Source organism: Rhamphochromis longiceps, linkage group LG8, assembly GCF_057381845.1.
Source record: "Rhamphochromis longiceps isolate RC_006_pf linkage group LG8, R_longiceps_female_GT1.1, whole genome shotgun sequence".
NCBI classification, from domain to species: Eukaryota; Metazoa; Chordata; class Actinopteri; order Cichliformes; family Cichlidae; genus Rhamphochromis; species Rhamphochromis longiceps.
In genome coordinates this window covers 27627555-27647543 of record NC_140564.1, presented here as the reverse complement: position 1 = coordinate 27647543, position 19989 = coordinate 27627555, and the positions used below count along the sequence as shown (strand labels likewise).

The window sequence follows — 19989 nt, the reverse complement described above, 5'->3', positions numbered from 1 at the left end:
AAATTCATATTGTGGTTCTGTGTCATAGGCAACAAATCACTGACATTCACCAGGCTTAAATGAATTGTGCACACTACAACAGTGAATTATTAGAGGATATATTAAATTTTATGTACATGCAGTTTTATAAGCTTATTTATACTCTTGCATTGGAAACCTGTTTGAGGTATGGTGGTTTTTTGCCATTTTTTTTTTTTCATTTTTGGTACATTCAATTCCCTTTCCTGGCTAATAAAACCAACAGTTACTTTGCGACCTTCAGCTTTCTTGACAATAACCCATAGAGCCTCTATGAGTTTTAATTCAGGCGAGTTACCTGGCCAATCAAGCCGAGTAATATCATGGCCAGTATTTAGTAGCAGCTTTGTCATTGTGGGCAGATGCAAAGTCCTGCTGGAAAAAGAAATTGGCAATTGTTTTGTTATTGGGAAATAAAGACATATACATACATTTTTTTTTGTCATTCACCAGTATATGCTTGGCTGGGTTATATTAAGTTTACTATTCAATATATGGTAATAAAGTCTATAAAACACGATTTGGGGATTTATGCGGCACACAAACGCTTTTAAATTTCGGCAAAACTGGGCTCCTGTATCAATATTCGATTCGCTTTTCGTCTTGGCCCTCGGTAGTTGCCGTAGTGACATATAAATGCGTTTTCAACCGGAAGTCCCGCCCCTTTTTCATCCCCTCTCTGGCCGGCTGAGTGAGTTCATGTTGCACCACAAACATAATGACTATTTTAATCATCATCCATCCTCTTTGTCAGCAACATTTCGAACCCAACTTTTGCTAAAATATAATTATTTCATTCCGTTGGTAGAAGATTAGATTGAAATTTTATTTTTAGTACATTGATTATCGTCTGTATAGCTGACTCGATCTTTCTCTTCCGCAGCCTCCAGTCCGCTGACACGGCAGCATGGTAAGGATTGCATCTCATTTTAATCTGTTAGTTGCTTATTTGTGCTTAATAAGGTTGTATGTCATGTATACGTGTATGTTGTTACTTAGAATGTGTTTACAGTTCAGTTAATAGTCGGTAGTTGTTGTAAAAGTAGTTAGCACTGGCTATTAGCATTAGCAAAATGCCGCTCAGGGGCTAAGCTGGGCCACCCGGCTGCAGTTTGTTGAGGAATGACACATGAGTCAATACCTATAAGAAATTGTTTTGTTGTTGTTGTTTTTGTTACTTTAATTAGAAGTGAATGTCTTGAAAGTAGCTTAAGGCACTAAAATCATAGTTGCGTCTTTTCTACAGTACTACAGCTTAGACTTGGTCTGCGTTAGCCACAGGGTGCCTGACAATTAGCAACATCCTACCAAAAGAGTTTTTTGCTAACAGCAAGAAGTCCAAACATCTCAGGCTGATGTGCCCGTGATGCATTTACACTCTTGCGAGAATAATGATGGACCAAGTGCTAGGTTTCGACTTTATAACGGGAACCTCAGTTCCACCGGTCCACTAACACTCGTTAGCGATTCATTATCAGCATGTGAAGTTTGATGCTCTGCCTGACTGATCATTTTTTCTGTTTATTTGTAGCCTCGCAAGATAGAAGAAATCAAAGATTTCCTGCTGACAGCCAGGAGGAAGGATGCTAAGTGTAAGAGGCACACAGGCATCACATTTTGATGTTTAACAACTAGAAATTTAATCTTCTTGCCAAAGAATAGGTAGATATGTGGGTGACAGCTTGCCACAGACAGCTCTATGCTAACATTGTAAATTGAAATGCACCTTTTAAAGTCCAGTGAATGTGTTGAAAAAGAAATTTGAACCTCTAGAAATATTTTTTTTTTGGGGGGCGGGGGGGGGGCATCTATCATGTAGTTACCTCTAAATTAAAGTGCTCTTCAGCGAGATTTTGGTCTTCCCCCAAAGCAAAATCACCATGGCTTTGATAAATAATAAATTGTGGTGAAACTTACTAAAAGTATTTAGTAATTGGCAGGCTTGTGGCAGTTATTCTGTGTTGTCTTAGGCTATTTAATATACAGACCATTCATACTTACATATGTAGTCACCTCCCACAAGCCTATTTTTGAGGCATGAAAAAACACGTGTTCAGAATGCTGTTTTTATTAGCAGATCCAGTAGAGGAAAGTATTAAACTAAAGCTCTCACCTATTAGTGTTTGTTTGACTTGAGAAATAATTATGTTTGAGTTTACTTTTGAAGAGACTCGGCGCTAACACAGCTTTGTCTTTCCTCCTTTAGCCGTAAAGATCAAGAAGAACAAGGACAATGTTAAGTTCAAGGTGCGCTGCAGCAGGTACCTGTACACCCTGGTCATCACAGACAAGGAGAAGGCTGAGAAGCTCAAACAGTCCCTGCCCCCAGGTGAGTAATAAGAGAGGTGGCATGTAAAGTGAACACAGCTTTCTGGAAAATGTGCTCTTGATTTTTATCAAGTAGATTTAAGGGCTTTGAATTAAAATGACTCAGACGAAACTTTTTATCGCACTGATTTAAAGATATGTGCACATATACTACTCTGTACAGTTTTGGGCCACCTTTGGGTTGAAGATTTTTAATGCTGGTGCATCCCTTTAAGTTAACTTACTTATTGAGACATGGTTCAGTGATTGTTAATGGTTTGTTTCTCTTGGCTGCAGTGTTAAAAAATAAACCCTTTTTGAAGAACATTCATAAAAATACAGTTAAGTTTTTTGATATTCTGGGACTTTAGTGCTTTTATTGGCCCACAGTAGTTGTCTGCTTTATCATATTTGCAAGGAAACGTATAAAACGTAGTTAATTTCATAAACAAATGTCTGGAATCTTTAGCGTTTAAAAAGTCTGTGTGCACATGTATTAATGATATCTGGTTCTCGTGGAAAATGACCTGGACTTTTCAGTGTGTAAAGCATAGCTGCAGATTCTCTGTTTACAATGTGTAGAACAGAAGGTCCTGATACTTAAGTGCCCCGAATTGCGAGGGTTAATAGTGCAATACTGGGGAAAAAAAAAAAGTTTGCCTCATAATGGCAGAGGAGCCATTTTTAGACAAATTAATTCATTTTAAAATTAATAATATCATCAATTTTCTGCTGCATATCAGGGTTTAGATTAGTTGTTTTTTTTGAAGAATTATTTCTTTAAAAATTGTGATACTTTAAATTATAATGAGCTATCATTTTATCCTCTGATTTTCTGTAACACGTCATGCTGTAGCTGGTAGGACTGAAACTGGCATTGAATCGCAAGCTCTTTGTATTAAAAAAAAAAAACCCCAACAACCCTGAATTAAATTCTAATCGCCACAGAGACATTCATGCTCTTCAAAGAGCAGATCCACATTAACTGGTTCTTTGCAGTTTGCTGTCACTCGTGTTGATGGCAGTCTGCCGTCTTCTTAATACTGCCGGTATGATAATTGTTAATAACTTTCCCTGTAAAGGTCAGATGTGATACCTGGTGCAAGTGGAGAAATTTTGATGAAAATATAAATACTCCTTACTACTTTAATCATGTGATGCCTCAAATGTATTTTCCCAGTTGTGTTTTAGAAAGTGTGTATCTGAATATTTCTAATCTTTTGTCTTTCTTTCTCTACAGGTCTGGCTGTGAAGGAGCTGAAGTAAATCCGTGATGTACAGATAATTGTAATAAAAAACTGGGGGGAAAAATCACTTTGGCTTCTGTGATTTGTTGTGTTGTTATACCATAATCCACAAGTGTGACATGGACATTGGAGCATTTGATCTGAAATGAGCGGCAATGACTTTATAGCACAATTTGGGGCGAAATAATAAAATGCATCCTTTGTAGATGTTGATTGTTTTCTTCAGCTTCATCTTTGTAGAGGTTTTCACTGACTGCTTGGTTACAATGTCTGCATCAACATATAGCCACACTACATCTATATACAAGATTTTTACCCAGAAAATGTAAACTTGTAAATTTTAATGGCTATAAAATTAATTTTGCAAACATTTAAAGTGATAAAGTCATATAACCAGCACAGTTAGCTATTTGACAGCTGGGCTGAATCTGGCTCAATTCCACTTAGTTTAATTACATCAAAGTTTCATAAATAAATATAAGTAACCTGCTCATGAATACAGCAAATATTATTTTAGCATCTAAATTTGCTGCATCTGTAGCTGAAGTACACCAGAAAATACAAGTATACAAAATGTTAATATAAGCCACTTTAAAAATGACCCACCAGCTGTTCTCACGGGCTGCATGTTGTGTAATTGGCTTAATTGAACACTAGGTGGCACCGCTGTTGCTTATTTACCAGAGAATAAAGGGGCCGTTAATAATTAAAAAAAAATCGATGTAGCTGATGTTACAATAAACTGACTTTGTGTATTTAATTAATTAGTTGTACTTATGATGTATGCTGCCAGACTAATGTTCCGAAACCATTTACGAAAGCGAATGTGCACGCCCCCTCACCCCCTGGTGTCCTGCGCCTACTATAAGTGCGCGTTCACGCTGCTGACTGTGTTGTCTGCTGTTTGTGTGGAGCAGCTGTCGGTCGGATAGTATCTGTGGGTCCACAGGAACGGAAACATGGACGCAGAGTGATTATTGGTCTTTCTCGGGAAAAATCTTAACCGGAGCTCACTTTGCAAACACACTTTTACCTTTGCAGGACTTTCCCCACCTCTCATGTGTGGTCGAGCGTGTTTCCACAACCGAGCATGCTTTTATCGTTGCCTTTGTTTAATGTGCGACTTGATTAAAATATCCGGCAGCGGAAAAAACTGCCTGCTTTACTACTGAGAGGCTAATTTAGGCTGAAGCCTAACTTTTTCTCCGGGCAGTGATGTCTTCGGATCGTGTGGATTACATTGCGCCGTGGTGGACTTACTGGCTTCACAATTTTCCTCATATCAATCTGAGGTTTCAGCCCATTGATAAGACCTTCCAGCCTGAAGATGAGAACTACCAGCAGGTCAGTGGAGAGGGATATGGGACGTATGGCTCTTTACCAGAAGCCTAGTTATAGACGCTTAAAAACTGGGGCATAATATGTCTGTAGGTTTCTGCAATGACACTTAATAAAGAGTTTATAATACTATTTTAACACATTGTCCCAAAACCAACCCACAGTATGATCATTTTTTCTGATATTGCTGTTGTTTCACTAGAATCAGTTGTGGGCTGTTTGCTATCACTATTCCCTCTGCTACCCTGAAGAGTCACACTGCATTGTATTATTGATGACAAAAGTGGGCCATAATGTCCCTGCACGTAACCTAGTCAGCTCCACTGAAATCACACTGAAGCATCTTTACTTTGCCATTGACATGAGAACCAACTCAAAATGCTGTTTATGTATTGTAATTGCAGTCATCGTTCTGAAAGCAGCGATTGCTCTTCAGCAAACACACTAACAAAGCATCATCATCATCATTACTTCAGAAAACCTTAGAAAGAGAAAACGCAGCACAGGACATCTCCCAAACACTGCTTGGGTCGACTGTTGCAGCTTTTAAAATGAGCTAATCTTTTATCTGTGTGTGCTGGAGAGACAGAGAGAGGAAGCACCCTTGTGGGATAATGCTGGCATAGATCACCCGTGGGAGTCAAAGTGATTCCCATCCAACTCCAGAGGTGGTGACAGGACCATTTCACACAGCACTGAAGAGGGTTGGGATCAACTTTTGGATGACTAATGACCTGCTTGTGAACACATGTCATGTTCCATGAATGTTTCATTATTCAAGGTTACAGTTCTGCCTCTGTCAGTGCAAGTAGTCATCCTGAGAAGTGATGGCATTTAAGTTCATCGCTGCAGCATCCTAGCACACTGGTCTCCAGAGTGAGTTCAGGTGTCTGAGACAGTCAGAGCCTTATAATGATTTTCAAGCGTTTAATTTCAGCAGTGAAATAAGGCAAGTGGGAGTCATTATCACATAGTCAGCATTAGTGAATCGCAAATGGGTGCATTCTTTCATAAGCCAATACTAGTCACGCCAGATTTAATGTGGCTATGATTCATATTTCCTTCTTATTTCTGTGTTAACACATGATCACAAGTTTCCTGGAATTTAAAGGAGGATTTTAGTCATAGCACCTCTTCAGTTGGGGGTGATCAAAAACAGAGATAGAAGGGGGGGGGGGGGGGGGGGGGAGCCTTACTTATTCTAACTAAGTGGGGACAATAAGAGCAAGGCTATTTTTCCACCTTGTGATGTTTTTGGTGGGTGTTTCATTCACTTGATGACATTCCCATCCCTCAGACCCAAGGGGGACCCCCTCTGTACTATAACTATAACGCTGATATTGTCAACAGTTACCTATCAGCACAGATAGGAAGCAACTTAGGGCCTCTCCTTTTCTGTTGGAAAAGTATCAATAGAAGAATCAAGCCTAAAAAAAACTCTTCATGATGTGTTGAGTCCCTGTGCTTAAGCCTTTCAGGACTTTAACAATAGAAAAGGAGAGACCCCAGGAAATACTGGACAACATATTCACTGATACCATTGCATTCATTTTGGTTTTGATGCATTCTGTCTTTGCAAGATATAGAATATTTTTTTTCACTCATGTTGAGGAAGACTCCAAATGAGGCAAAGAGAGGCAGATTGCCTTTTTTCCTCATGCTGCCCTGTGCTGCCCTCGATTGCATTGTGGAAATACAGCCGGAGCCACGGGGTGCAGGAAGAGAAGGTGGTGAGTCTCAGCAGGTGAAAAGCAATTCCCATTGAGAATACTGTCAGCCACAGGCAGTCAGTCAGTCTGGGGTAGGAAATCCCCACCACTGCATCCACCAACCTTACTTGTTCTTTGCGAATCTTCTTTCTCCCACCACACTCTATCTGACTAAACCATGCTCCTGCTTTCTATTGTCGAGGCTTTAATGGTCTCAACATGTAAAACAATGTACTGTAAAGCACCACAGCAAATGATGCAATTTCAGGCATATGCCAGGCTACTTAGGGCATTATATTCCTTTTCCTTTATGAGCTGTTGAGCTTAATTCACACCACCACCCCCTGTTTTGCCTGAATTAGAAGCCATGCTCATGTGCTGTGCATGTAATCAATTAATGAGTTACTGAGAATAACACTGATAACATGGATCTTGGGTGTCCTGAATAGTCGCCAAGCTGTGAATTATGCTTATAGTATTTAGGAAGAGTGTTAAGGTTGCTAGTGAAGTATAATGTATTAACGTGGTCAGCACTGCGACACAGTAAAAACTGTGAATTAACTTATACTGTCCTGTTTTATAAAACTACAGTACACTGTGATATCTGGGGTGATTTAGTCCCGCCCTGGCTTCGGGCCAGGGAATGTGAAGGGATGTGAGGCGATGCTATATTTCATTGTTCTTTATCTGTGTGTGTGTGTGTGTGTGTGTGTGTGTGTGTGTGTGTGTGTGTGTGTGTGTGTGTGTGTGTGTGTGGTAGGAATCTACTACTGCTGTTGTCAGTAAAGGAATGTCTGTAAGCTGAATCATCTGCCTGGAGTGCCTCTAATTTCTGTCTTCTGACCTTAATCAAGCTATTCTTTTTTATTTTACTGAGATATTTTGGAAAATCTCATCTAGTGCTGCAGAGTTGAGGGTTGAGTAGGCTTGAAAACTATGCAGAGGATCCGTTGAGTGACTGCTTTAAAGGCAAAAGTGTTTAAACCTTGCTCCCAGGGCCTACTTTCAGACCTGCACTCAATTGGTCAATTACTGCATGGAGTGGGCGTGATTGTTGAACTGTTTTTTTTTTTCTTCTCGTCAGTCCAGCTAGCATTCATTTTAAGCATGCTGACCTCGTGAGCAACTGACATCCATCACTTATGTTTGTTTTGGGCACGCACAGGCTTGAGAGACAAACTGCTGATCTGCTCAGCAATTTGCTCAGTCTTTCTCAGCCAGTGTCTGATGTAGAAAATGGATTTCTCTGCTCTTCCTGTCCCAAGGCCTGTGGGATATAAAGAGGGCAAAAAACTGGAAAGGCTTACCCAAAAGTAGGACAGAGTTGGAGGCCTAATTTTTTTTGTTCCTGTATTTTTGAATGTATGTGTGTGTGTTGAGCCAGACGTTATGTGTAGGTCAGAAGGTCCTAGTCTATCTGACTTCTCCTTTCTTTTCTTCATTTCCTGCTTTGTGAATCAAACATAAACATATTTATGCCAAATAAATTACTGGTACAGATCACATGGATCACTGGATCACATGCTCCAGTCATCCCACCAATGTACTCTCCTCCCTTTTAAGCAGCCAGAGTCACTAAAACCCATATAGTGTGATGATAGAATGTAATACTAAATACTAAAATCAGAGTTTTCAGAGCAATAGTCATTTGTGCTTCTGTTTACTTGAAGTTTTTAATATATATGTTTAGGTAGTCCTACATTTGCACTGGCACTTACTGTACTGTGCAAAAATCTTGAGCCAAGGTGGAAGCCATTCTGTTGTGGGTGTATTTTTAATGTTCTGCTGACAATGTGGGAGTGTAATTGTGCATTACTGGCTAGTGCAGCCGACTGGGAGACAGAACTCTCTTATTATGCAAATTAAAATAAAACAACAAACAAATAAAATGTAGGCAGATTGGTTACTGTACAGTTTACAGCTCTGCGCAAAAGTCTTGAGCCATCCGTAATTTCTTTATATTTTGCGAGTAGAATGGGGAATAGGTGCAGTGATTTGTTGAAACATATGCCAATGTGTGGAAATACAGAATATAAGACAAAAATCGAGTTTGTACAATTCTATGACAGTGGATATTTCGTAGGATCACATTTATTCTTCAGCACAATCTGACAATCTTACAAGCTTTAATTAGTCTTCATAGTTCTCAAGGATTTGTTAAAGATGTTTAAAGCTCTTCTTGGGTTTTTGGCCGCCTCTTGTTTGGTTCTCTGTCAAGATGATCCCACACTGCTTCGATAATGTTGAAGTCTGGGCTCTGAGGAGGCCAATCCATGACTGATAGAGTTGTAATGTGTGATTTTCTGCCCAGATATGCTTTTACTGCTCTGGCAGTGTGTTTGTAATGGTGAAGAATGAAGCTGTTAGCATTCAGATACTTTCCAGATGCTGTTGCATGGTGGATCAAAATGTGATCAGGATTGTAGTACTCGCATTCCATGACTTTCAGGTGCTGTTCATCTTCAGCTAATTCAGCTCATTGTTGGTGTTGTTGGTGCAAATATACTTTTCATGCCAGTCCAACTATTATCTTTGACATTTGTTGGTTGGTTGCTAAGTTGCCTGTTATATTTAGACACAGCATTGGTTCTTCCCCGGAGTTAGGTGTGTTTTTATGCTTAAGTGATTCATAGATCTGAGTTAAGATCAGTGTTAGCACACAAATAAACAACAATAATAATAATAATTCCTCTGAAGATGGTCAGGTACAAGGAGTGGTCTGAAAATCTGTGAAAAACTAGCCAACATCCAAAGAAAAACTTTGAAAGACCTTCACAAAACCTGGAGAGCTATTGCTCAAGATGACTTTAAAACATTACAAGACATTTAGACTCCTTGGAAGAAAAATATAAAGAAATGAGGGGTGGTTCAAGGTGTTGGCGAAGTACTGTACATCAAAAGAAAAGCAGGCTGATTACCAAAGTAATTAACTCAGGCATTACTTGAACCAATTTTGAGTTGGTCATGAGACTCTGGGAAGACACAGGCAGCATGTTCGTGTTTTTTTTGTGAAAATTAAATATTTTCCTCTTATCAGCTGTTCAGTAACAGTAATTACTGGGAAGAATGTGGATTTATGCTCGTGTACGCTCAGTCAAGCACAGAAATGTGTTGAAAAATGTATGCAGCCGCTGCAGGAAATCTGCCATGTTCTTTACTGTTGACAGTTAGCTACTAGTCTCATGTGGTGTTCTGCCTGTTACGGTACAAAGAGTTCAGGGAAGCTTTTGTATTTTAGGGTAGATGTTTGTCTTCTTTGCTCTTGTTCTAAACATTTACACAATTAAGGATGGTTAAAAAAAAACTTTTGTCTGTTTCCTGCACAGGAAAATAGACTTTTTTTCTCTTTTTGTCTGAGACAAATTGACACATCCTGTAATAACCACCTCAGACAGTCTCCTGTTGAAGGCTTTTATCATATTGCTCAGAGTGATATGGGATAAAGACCTGGGCACATACACAGCGTTCATTTATGGTCACAAACAAGAACTTTTAATACATCCCATCTCTCTGCGTCACAGATCGCGTCTGAAAAATGAGTTCCACCGTGATGCTTGGTTTTTCAGACTTTCCAGGTGTTTTTTGTCACCTTTGCTATTTCTGTAGTCATTCATCAGCATTCCCTTCACCTCACCATCTTTATTCATTGACATAAAACCTCCCAGTTTAAATAAATGCACTGTGTGTCAGAGTCGCTAATCATAAAGACCGGAAAAACTTATGTGCAGTCTTTGTGGATAAAATATGTATTTTTTATGATTTTCTCCAAGTCGTATACTTCAGTTTGAAAGCGCTGCAGCTCCATTTCCCATTAAAGTACAGCCATTACATTCTCATTAATATTGCTAGATTTATGACTATTTCTAATTTATGGTTAAAAAATGATTTGATTGCATTTTTGAGCCCTCTTCACACGATGTTGTTTCAAGCAGCTACTTTCCTGATTTGCAGCTAAACGCTTATATGGCACTGTTGTGTTAACTGCGTTTAGTGCGTGTGATCAAAAATGAAAAATTATGCGTTTCAAGAGCTGAAAATCCATTATCTGTTCAGCTATCGCAGTCACTCTGATTGCACTGGAAATTTACCAACTCCTTTTGCCGCCTCCTCAAGAAAATCAATCTTAAATCTGTTGTTCTTAATTCCCATGCTCCTTGTCTTATCTCAGCCTCTCCCCGTTTGCCTGAATGATTGTGTAACCTTATTGTTAAAGCAGTGATTCACCTCAGTTCAGTCTCTCTGGTAGGTTGTCTTTTTTTGCTACACAGCCATCTATGTATGTATTGCTCGTTAGTGACATGCATAGACAAAGAGAAAAGAACTTACACTGTCCCCTCTGGGTTTCCAGAAGGTCATTAACCCCAATCTGTCTCCATGCTGCTTGAAGCTAGTGATTAGTATCACCTGATTGACTATATGGTATGGCTTAGGTCTGCACTAATAAGGCAATATTCAAGCCCTCATGCTGATCTAACCACGATTAAACAGGATATGACAGCAGCGGATGACCAACCGTGCTGCTGTAAACTTGGTTTTCTTTGTATTTCCTTAGTGTTATAATTTTAGTTAGTGATATACAACACAGGAAACCTTCAGCAGGTCGCATGAAAGGCCGTACAGCTTTGGCCATACACCAAAGCTGTATGAATTGGGAGACGTGGATTCACTTAGCCACATTCCTCTCATGTCTCTCATGTAAGCTGCTGGGGGGGTTGGGTTTCCTTTGTTGTGACGGTGTGGAATCAAAATCATGACCCCTGACTTCCCCGAGGAAACAGGTTGGCTTTGGGTTCAGAGAGGAAACAAACATAACGCGCTTTGCTTCACTCCAGAGATGTCCCGGTCAGGATGGCCGTGTTTATTAAAGAAGCATTTACTAAAAAAATATTCACAACGCTTTCTTTTTAAAGATAAAACAGAAAGGGTGAAATTAAACGGATTGGAAGAAACTTTAGACACCATCAGTTTATGGTAGTAAGACAACACAATGTAGATATACATCAATACAGCTTTTTTTTTTAATAATAGGCTTCTGTGGGGTACTTTATTGCAATATAGTAGACCTACCATTGATATTAGTTTCACAATAACAATGGTGCAAAATACCACCCATGTAGCGACAGCTTATAATCAAGTTATCAAGAGCAGTGGAGCGGATAAAAACTTTTTTTTTTCTTCCATCTCCAGTATTTGCTTCAAAGTTGCTTCTTGCTTCCTCTCACTGCAGGCATTAGGAAACTGGTTGAATGTAGAACTGCAGTTGGTCTTTGGATGCTTTTTTAATTGCTTGTGTTAGCCATACTGGTATTAATACTTCCCTAACATAGTGTAATAGATTTGAAACAATGGTTTAACAACAGAACCCCCCCCCCCTGCTTCTCATCCATATCTCATGGGTCACCTTGCTGGGACTTAATAGCATCCCAGCTGTGAACATGGGCAGGCTCAGCTGAATGCACTGAGCTGGAAAGGGCCCTCGTCCCCAGGCATCCAAGTACGTATCGGAGTGGAACAGGCAGAAGCAAGGAGGAAGATAGTGAGTTGGACCATTCATTGATCTTTGGGTGGGGGACTTTGCTTCTTTGCCATATCAGCTTGCATTTCTTAAGGCGCTTGGCTGCCTCAGTTCAATCTGGTATGGTGGTCTTGAGTCATAGAAAAAGTGCTGTGCTATGTCATGCAGAATGGTTAATGTAATAAAGAAAGAAATGATGGGGGAAAATTTGCCATGGGGCTCTCATTTTAAAAACTAAAGTTTACTAATTGTGAGGAGTACTAAAAGTACGTTTGTTAAATATTAAGTTCAATTAAAAAAAACTTGATGACATGAATCTAAAGATGTGGGATTTAAGCTTTTTACAAAGTTGCTGTTGTGTTGTTTTGTAGGAGAGAAGGATCCAGTCCCTGTGGAGTTTTGGGGTGTAGAAGGGAAAGGTAGTGAAACATTAAAAGAATAAGTGAAAGAGAAAGCTCTTTTCTGGTGACATTCACCAGCAGCTACTGTTTCCCACCAAGCTTTGAATTTCAAAGTGGAGCTTTTTCTTTTTAAATGTCTTCTTTTTTCACTAACTGACCTGACACCTATTTAACCCCTATCACGCTGAAGTAATGTCACTGCCCATTCAGGCCACTGTCGAATTCGGTGTATTGCAAAGCAATGTGCACAACGCCTGGAGGCCTTCCCAACCTACGCACAGCTGTCTGCCACCTGCTGTGGAGCTCCAATGCTTGCAGAAGACAGTTCACATTGCTTAGCGTTGCATTTAGAGCTCCTCTAAGTTTGTGGAATTCCTCTGTTAAATGACTCAGGGCTGCTTAGCAGATGCACTTTAACAGATGGAGGTGCTTTCCATTTCTATGTATTAATTATGTGTATTAAAAATTGATTTTTAATGGAAGCTCAGTAAAAGGCACATATAACACTTAGGGAGTTGTGAGTTTACATCTGTGTTGACATAGCACGACCTCTATGTGCTCTGTTTCTTGTCTGTCTTTGTTATGCTCCAGCAAAGCGGCAGAGAGTGCTCATCAAGGACACTGAATATTTGGAAAGATGTTCTCTAGTAAATCAGAGTCTTTCCAGTGAAATTAAGTTGAACTGACTGTGAAGCTGTAAAAGCAAACTTCCACATCCCTGCATTAAACCTCCCACAGTCCCTCTCTTGGATTGAGACCGAAGCACCGTGAACATGCTCCGGAGCGGCATAGACTCCACTCAGTATTGATTTTTGCATCCTTCGAGTCGTAAGTGCATTCAGAGGGTTATTTTCAGTATTTCATATTATCTGATGTTAGAAAGCAATAACATCATTCTGCCTTGGCCAGCTGTCTTTAAGTCTGTTTGTTATATTTCTCACATAGATAGGTCATTACAGCATCACTGTCCGTTTATCTCACCGTCCCATCTGTGCTGGCTTTCATCATACCTTTGATGGTGCTCGGGGGAGAATAAATGACTCAGCCAGTGCCCTTTGGGTCATTTCTACCCCCGGGTTATTACTGCTTCATTATGCTTCTCCCTTTGTCCTCCATTTGAACAAGAACGTGTGTCTGAGCCTTTGTTTATTATTTATTCTCTGTTATGGGCCATTTTGTTGATTGTAATTGTAGTGTGGTTAAATTGCAAACCATTCTTTTTAAAGTTGTTCTCAATATTCTGTTCGGCCATGTTCTAGTTTTTTTTAGTGGGTTTTTATAAAAGAATAATGATGAACTCTGCATTTTTTAGAGTCTGATTAACGAATGAATTACTGCTTACAAATTCAGTATATAGATGTTCAAAGACAGATCTAATAGGCTTTACTTGCAGTCTAATTTGCATTGGATATGCTACAGGCAGTTTAAAGTTCATACAGGGGCCACCTCAGAATTTCTGAGTAACAAATAATTCAAAAGTTCAATTAAAAACAATCTGCCCATTTTAACTGTGTGTTAAGTGTATTACCCTGCAGTTTGGGGCAGGGGGCTTCGTTCTTTGGGGCAGATTCTTTTTTTGGCATTCAACAATGATATCTTGTACTGGATTTTGGCAAAATCACATTATTATGCAACATTCCTGCCTCAAGGCAAGGCCATCTACAATGGGATTGTAATGGGAGAGAAACTGGGCCGAGCAGTGAGTAACAGAGTGTGTTTGAGGTAGCCGTGAGGATGAGGTATCTCTGTCGGCTGTCTCCCATGTTATGAATTCACGCACATGGAAACACACACTTTGTCAGGCAGCCACTCTTTGCCTGCACCACCTCTCTTTGTCTCTATTTTGCTCTTTTTCTCATCTGCACCCTCACTGTTTTCATTACCACAACAATTCCTCCGTCATTCTGTCATCCTCTTTTTATGCAACCCCCCCCCCAACCCCCTCACCCACCCCCTCACCCATGCTATGCAGCTCTCCGGGACTGCCTTTACGCTCAGCTAGATCTTCCTTTCTTTCCTGTGCCGTTGCCTCCAGCCTCGTGCTCACCCCACCCCCGTGTCTATAGGGACAATTGGGAGGAAACAAAAGAGAGCGGACAGCACGGCCTCTTGAGTTTACAGTGAGCAAGTAAGGAGAAGGGTGTTAACATATTGAGTCTGCTTTTATGGCGAACTACTCAAACCTAATTTAGGTAGCAGTTAAGTGGTCGGAGCTGCCAATTTGAATGAATGTGTGCACACTCTGGTCAGTAAAAGATAAATGGTGTTTTTAAACTTAATGGAAGGTTGGAGTACTTGGGGATGATGGTTCCGGGATGGGGTTTGCGGCGTGGTTATGTGTGTCTTTGTGCGTCCTGCTCCTGAATGGATGCTACATAATTTAGAAGCTATTATTTTTGCACCCTACTACTGAGAAGAAAGAACAGTAGAGGAAATGACAGACAGTGTTGTCTCAGCTATAACTGCTTTAAAAGCAATACATTTATGAGTTCTGTTTTAAGTCCTATATATTCTTTGACTTTGTTGTCAACAAAAACATAATCGCTTGTGCTCCTCTCATTCTGTCACTTTCTCTGCTTCTTCTGCATTGCCTGCCTGCATAGGAATCACAAGACAGAGGCATGGCAATTTAACCAAGCCTGTCACATGCTGCTTAATTCAAATAGGCTGATAATTCACCCGTTCACTCGTCTTCCTTCCCTGCTGCAAGGGCAACAACTAACATGCATGTTACCATGGCGATAAGAGGGGCCCGGTGGCCTAGTGTTTGTTCGTTCAGCGGGAGTTTCCCCCTTTTCTCTCCTCTGTTGAAAAATCCAAAGCTGTCTCCCACCCATCCCCCTCTGTTCATATTTTCCACCTGCGCCCCCACATCTCCATCTCATTTACTGTGTTCACCTCAATTACACCCAGTTTATGCCAGCTCTCATCATTCAAAAACTCCACCCTGCTTTAAGATGTCGCTCTCGCTCCAGCTCTCTTTGTCTCACCTTGGTGAGCGCTCCCATCCATCTGTCTGAGCACTGCGAAATTGCAAAGTGCTAAATTTTCATTTAAAGAACTTCTTTATATGTAGCATTTTCTTCTATTGCCTTTTATTTTTGGTCAAAGTGTGAAAGCATTGTGGCAAAGCCTAAAATAGGAAGACTCACCTTACTCTCTTGGTTCCCTTTAATGCCATGTGCACTATATTTTATGTGAAGGACTCACTCATTTGCAGTGAAAATGCAAAGTATTTAACATTTATGCTAGCTCCCGGGTGTCTTGTCTCAGTGCTGCTCTTCTGCTCGAGCCAACGTTAACCGACTCACTGGCTCCCACACCATCACAAACTTGATGTATCATAGGAAAAAAAGTTTTTTTTCCATAAATATAAATAATTTTTGCTAGTGAGAACTTTTTTTTCAAGGAGGCTAGCAGATGTTAGCTAGCAAACAGCTGGCAGCCACGTCTGCTAGCTAGAATTTTTCTGACAGGTAAGCAGGTAACACTCAGTAACATTTACTGCTAGAAAGTAAATGCACTTTTTACAGTACTAATCATGAGAGGGGTTGTGAGCCAGCTTGCTGTAAGCCATGCAACCATTTTCCTCTTCTTTCATCTGGTTCCCTTAGGGTTCACTACAGTAGATCATTTGCTTCAGTCTGAACCTATCTCTTGCCTCCTCCTCATTTACACCAAACCCTCCTTCACTACACCCATGAATCCATTTTGTGGTCTCTTTCCATCCTGCCTGGCAGATCTATATTCAAAAATTTTTCTTTGTCCTGTATATCCACTATTCCCAAACTGCTCACCCTGTCCCTCTGGTATACTAATTTATAATCCTGTCCCTCTGGATCACTCCCACTGACAATATTAACATATTTAATTCTGCCACCTCCAGCTCGACCTCCTGTCTTCAAATAACATATAATTGCAGGTCTCTCTACCATCTTGTAAACCTTCCTTTTCACTCCTGCTGCTATGCTTGTTACAATCACCCCTGACACTCATCCTGACCCACTGCCTGCACCCTTTTCTTACCTGTCTTGTGCACTGTCCATTGCTTCAAATGATTTACCCAGGGTATTTAAATTTGTCCACCTTCACTGCCTCTGCTCTTTGCATCTTCACTGTTACCCATATTTCCGTCTTAATGTCATGTATTCTACAAGCCATGCAACTACAGACAGTGTAAAAATCGACATAGCTATAATGATGTCACCCACAGGTTTCTGAAGTCCCATTTTGAAGCCTGATGAGTGTTTCTGCTGTCACAATCTTGGTTTCAAAAAACAGATGTGACAAGGAAGGGCTGGTCTGACTTTGGTATTAGCTAAAAACTTGAGTTCAATTCAGTTTTATTTATATAGCGCCAAAACACAACAACAGTCGCCTCAAGGCGCTTTATATTGTAAGATAGACCCTACAATAATACATACAGAGAAAAAACCCAACAATCATATGACCCTCTATGAGCAAGCACTTTGGTGACAGTGGGAAGGAAAAACTCCCTTTTAACAGGAAGAAACCTCCGGCAGAACCAGGCTCAGGGAGGGACGGCCATCTGCTGCGTCCGGTTGGGGTGAGAGAAGGAAGACGGGATAAAAGACATGCTGTGGAAGACAGACAGAGATTACAAGTATGATTCAGTGCAGAGAGGTCTATTAACACATGTTGAGTGAAAAAGGTGACTGAAAAGGAAATCCAGCCCCAACTATATGCTTTAGGAAAAAACAAAAACAAAACAACTTGTAATTGGCTGTGTGCAGTAAAACCATTTTGAAATGTGATATAACCATTTTTTGGTCAACATTGCCCAAATTTAGAGACTGAGCCCATAAATTTAGTAGGGATGTTTTTACAGAGGTTCAGATAGAAAGCCATTTTCCCATAGACGTTCAACGTTCAAGGTTCTTTATTTGTCACATGCATAGTTATACAAGTATAACACACAGTAAAATGTAACCTGACACGCTAAAATGGGGGGGGGGGGTTAGTAGAGGAAGAACATTAGGTGTATGTGCAGTAGTAGCAGCAAATAAGAATAGACAATCTGACTATTTTACAGAATAGACAATATAAACATATTTAAAATTAAAGGAATTTGAAATGTACATTGTGCCTGGGTTTAGAGTGTCTGGAAGAGAGTCCTGTCTCAGTCAATTATAGATGATGTGAGAGGGCGGGTATGTGTGTTTAGGGCCCGGATGGCTTGGGGATAGAAGCTCCTCTTGAGTCTCTCTGTCCTTGCCCGGATGATGCGGAACCTTCTACCGGATTGCAGAAGTTGGAACAGTTTGTTGCCAGGATGGGACGGGTCCTTCAGTATCTGCGCTCCTCTAGTCCGGCATCTCCTGGTGTAGGTGTCCTGAAGCGGGGGGAGAGCAATCCTGCAGCAGCGTTCTGCTGTACGGATCACTCTCTGCAGAGCTTTTTGGTCCTTAACACAGCTGTTCCCAAACCACGATGTCATGTTCTGTGTAAGGATGCTCTCCACAGCGGATGTATAGAAAATCCTGCGGATCTTTGGAGAGACCCTGAACTTCCTCAGTTGTCGTAGGTGATACAGGCACTGCCTAGCCTTTTTGGTCTGGACCTGAATGTGGGCAGACCATGTCAGGTCTGAGGAGATGTGGACACCAAGATACTTGAAGGACTGCACCCTCTCCACTGGAGCTCCATTGATGATAATGGGCTTGTAGTCTCTGTGCTGACTCCTTCTGAAGTCCACCACCAGCTCCTTGGTCTTGCCAACGTTCAGCTGGAGGTGGTTGTCCTGGCACCATGATGCCAGATTCTTCACTTCGTCGATGTAGGCCGTCTCATCGTTGTTGGAGATGGCACCCAACACCACTACGTCTGTAGTCTATGGGAAAAATCTGGAACCACAGCTATTGCCATCGGGTGGCAGGTTTAAGTCACTTCAGTGTTGGCATAATTTAGAAGCTATATTCATGCTTAGGCTTTCTACACACATACAATAGGTATCTGCAGTACTATCTTTACCATGTTCAAGTCACCTTTTAGTCAAGACTGGTGCTTCTAATTCTCAACAACTGTATAAATGGTGGAATAATGACGGCAATGCAAGCTGTTTAATGATGTTTCTTGTGTAACATCATCCACACATTACATGCAACTATAAGTGACTGCGCCAATCTGTTAGTGCCCAAAGCAGTTGCTAGCAGGTTATTGCTTCAGCACGATATACCTATTTGTGGCCAATTTCAACTTGCAAGTTGCAGCAACTGCCAGCAAACATTCAAGAAGGGTCATTAACTGGACTCTATGCCTATGTAACTGAATCTTTGGCCATTAATTTCACAGCTGCTGCCATCAAACTCCAGCAACCACTCTCTGATCAGTTGGGGAATATGTATTTTTCCCTTGCAGCCGGTGGTTTCTAAATGTTTGCCAACTGGTTTCTAGGCCTGTGTAACTCGGGCCTTATTCACGTGATGTGACAGCAAAACCTGAACAGAAGTTCATGGAAAACGAGCTGTTTGCTGTCTTCTTCGGTGACCTCTGTAAACATGATTTATCATGACTTCCTGTGCTGAGTTCCTTTGAGGTCTAACATGAAGTTTGTTTTGTGAATTATGGTCACTGTTAGAGCTGGGAAGGAGGATTCTCCAGGATATGGGCACTGGCTAAGGATTTGGGAGTTACAAGTCATTAGCCAATGAGCATCCAGTCTCCTCGGCCTCACATCAGATTTCAAAACGCCAAGATGTTGAGTGTGAAAATGCTCTGCTCAAGGCTTCATTAATGGGACACAGTTTGGAGTTTTTTGGGTTTTTTTATAGAGATGAATAATGAAAAAAAATGTAAAGCACCTCAACAGGACCAGTAGAAACAAATAGTGTTTTTTTAGTGGGAAGAGAGTAAAAGTTATAAAAGATTTGTTGTGCAAAAAGAGCAAACATATAAATGCTTTTATCCAAACATACCTTGCAGTTATGAAGACTTCCAAATAAAGTGTTGCTAGTTTTCTGATTTCAGAGAATTTTTAGATTTGCGGTTCAACTGGCTGTTTATAGCAGTAAACGATATATTCCCGCAAACTCTTCCGTCGCTGAATTTTAATCCCACCACTTCACTTGCAGGACACATGACATCACAGGCGAGAGAACAGATGGCTCAGCACTGAAAAGATTTCAGGAAAACTAAAAAGGAAGAGTAAAGGGGACGGAAAGGAGGGGACCGAGCTCGAATAAACCCATCTGCTCACAGATGGATGCAGATTTCATTTGGGCCTGTTATGACAGTCTTGTTGCTATTTTTGTCACCGCTCTCCATCTTTCGCAGAAGGTGGGATGGGGGCAAAAAGGAGGGGTTGAGAGGGAGAGGAGTGTACCCAGAGATGTATGAGGAGGTGTCTTGTCTGCTTTCCAGTTGGATTCGGGATCCCAGAATGCAGCTGGCCTTGTTACCATGGCTGATGCAGGCATATTTATTATTGTTTATGT

At 40.8% G+C, this 19989-nt stretch overlaps 2 protein-coding genes across 4 annotated transcripts in view; both read left to right on the top strand.

The window, feature by feature from the left end:
* Positions 1–648: 648 nt before the first annotated feature.
* On the top strand, positions 649–3639 carry rpl38 (ribosomal protein L38). The gene is made up of 5 exons (XM_085416869.1): positions 649–709; positions 902–928; positions 1550–1610; positions 2225–2347; positions 3566–3639. Exons 2-5 carry the CDS (start codon positions 926–928, stop codon positions 3589–3591), a joined length of 213 nt encoding a protein of 70 aa, XP_085272995.1. The 5' UTR covers positions 649–709; positions 902–925; the 3' UTR covers positions 3592–3639.
* Positions 3640–4458: 819 nt separating this feature from the next.
* ttyh2 (tweety family member 2) overlaps positions 4459–19989 on the top strand; it is a 75943-nt gene continuing 60412 nt past the window's right edge. For all 3 annotated transcript variants that reach the window (XM_085416866.1, XM_085416865.1, XM_085416868.1), the window contains exon 1: positions 4459–4916. In XM_085416866.1, coding sequence (XP_085272992.1) covers positions 4788–4916 — 129 coding nt within the window. In that variant the 5' untranslated portion in view covers positions 4459–4787. The remainder of the gene's footprint in view (positions 4917–19989) is intronic.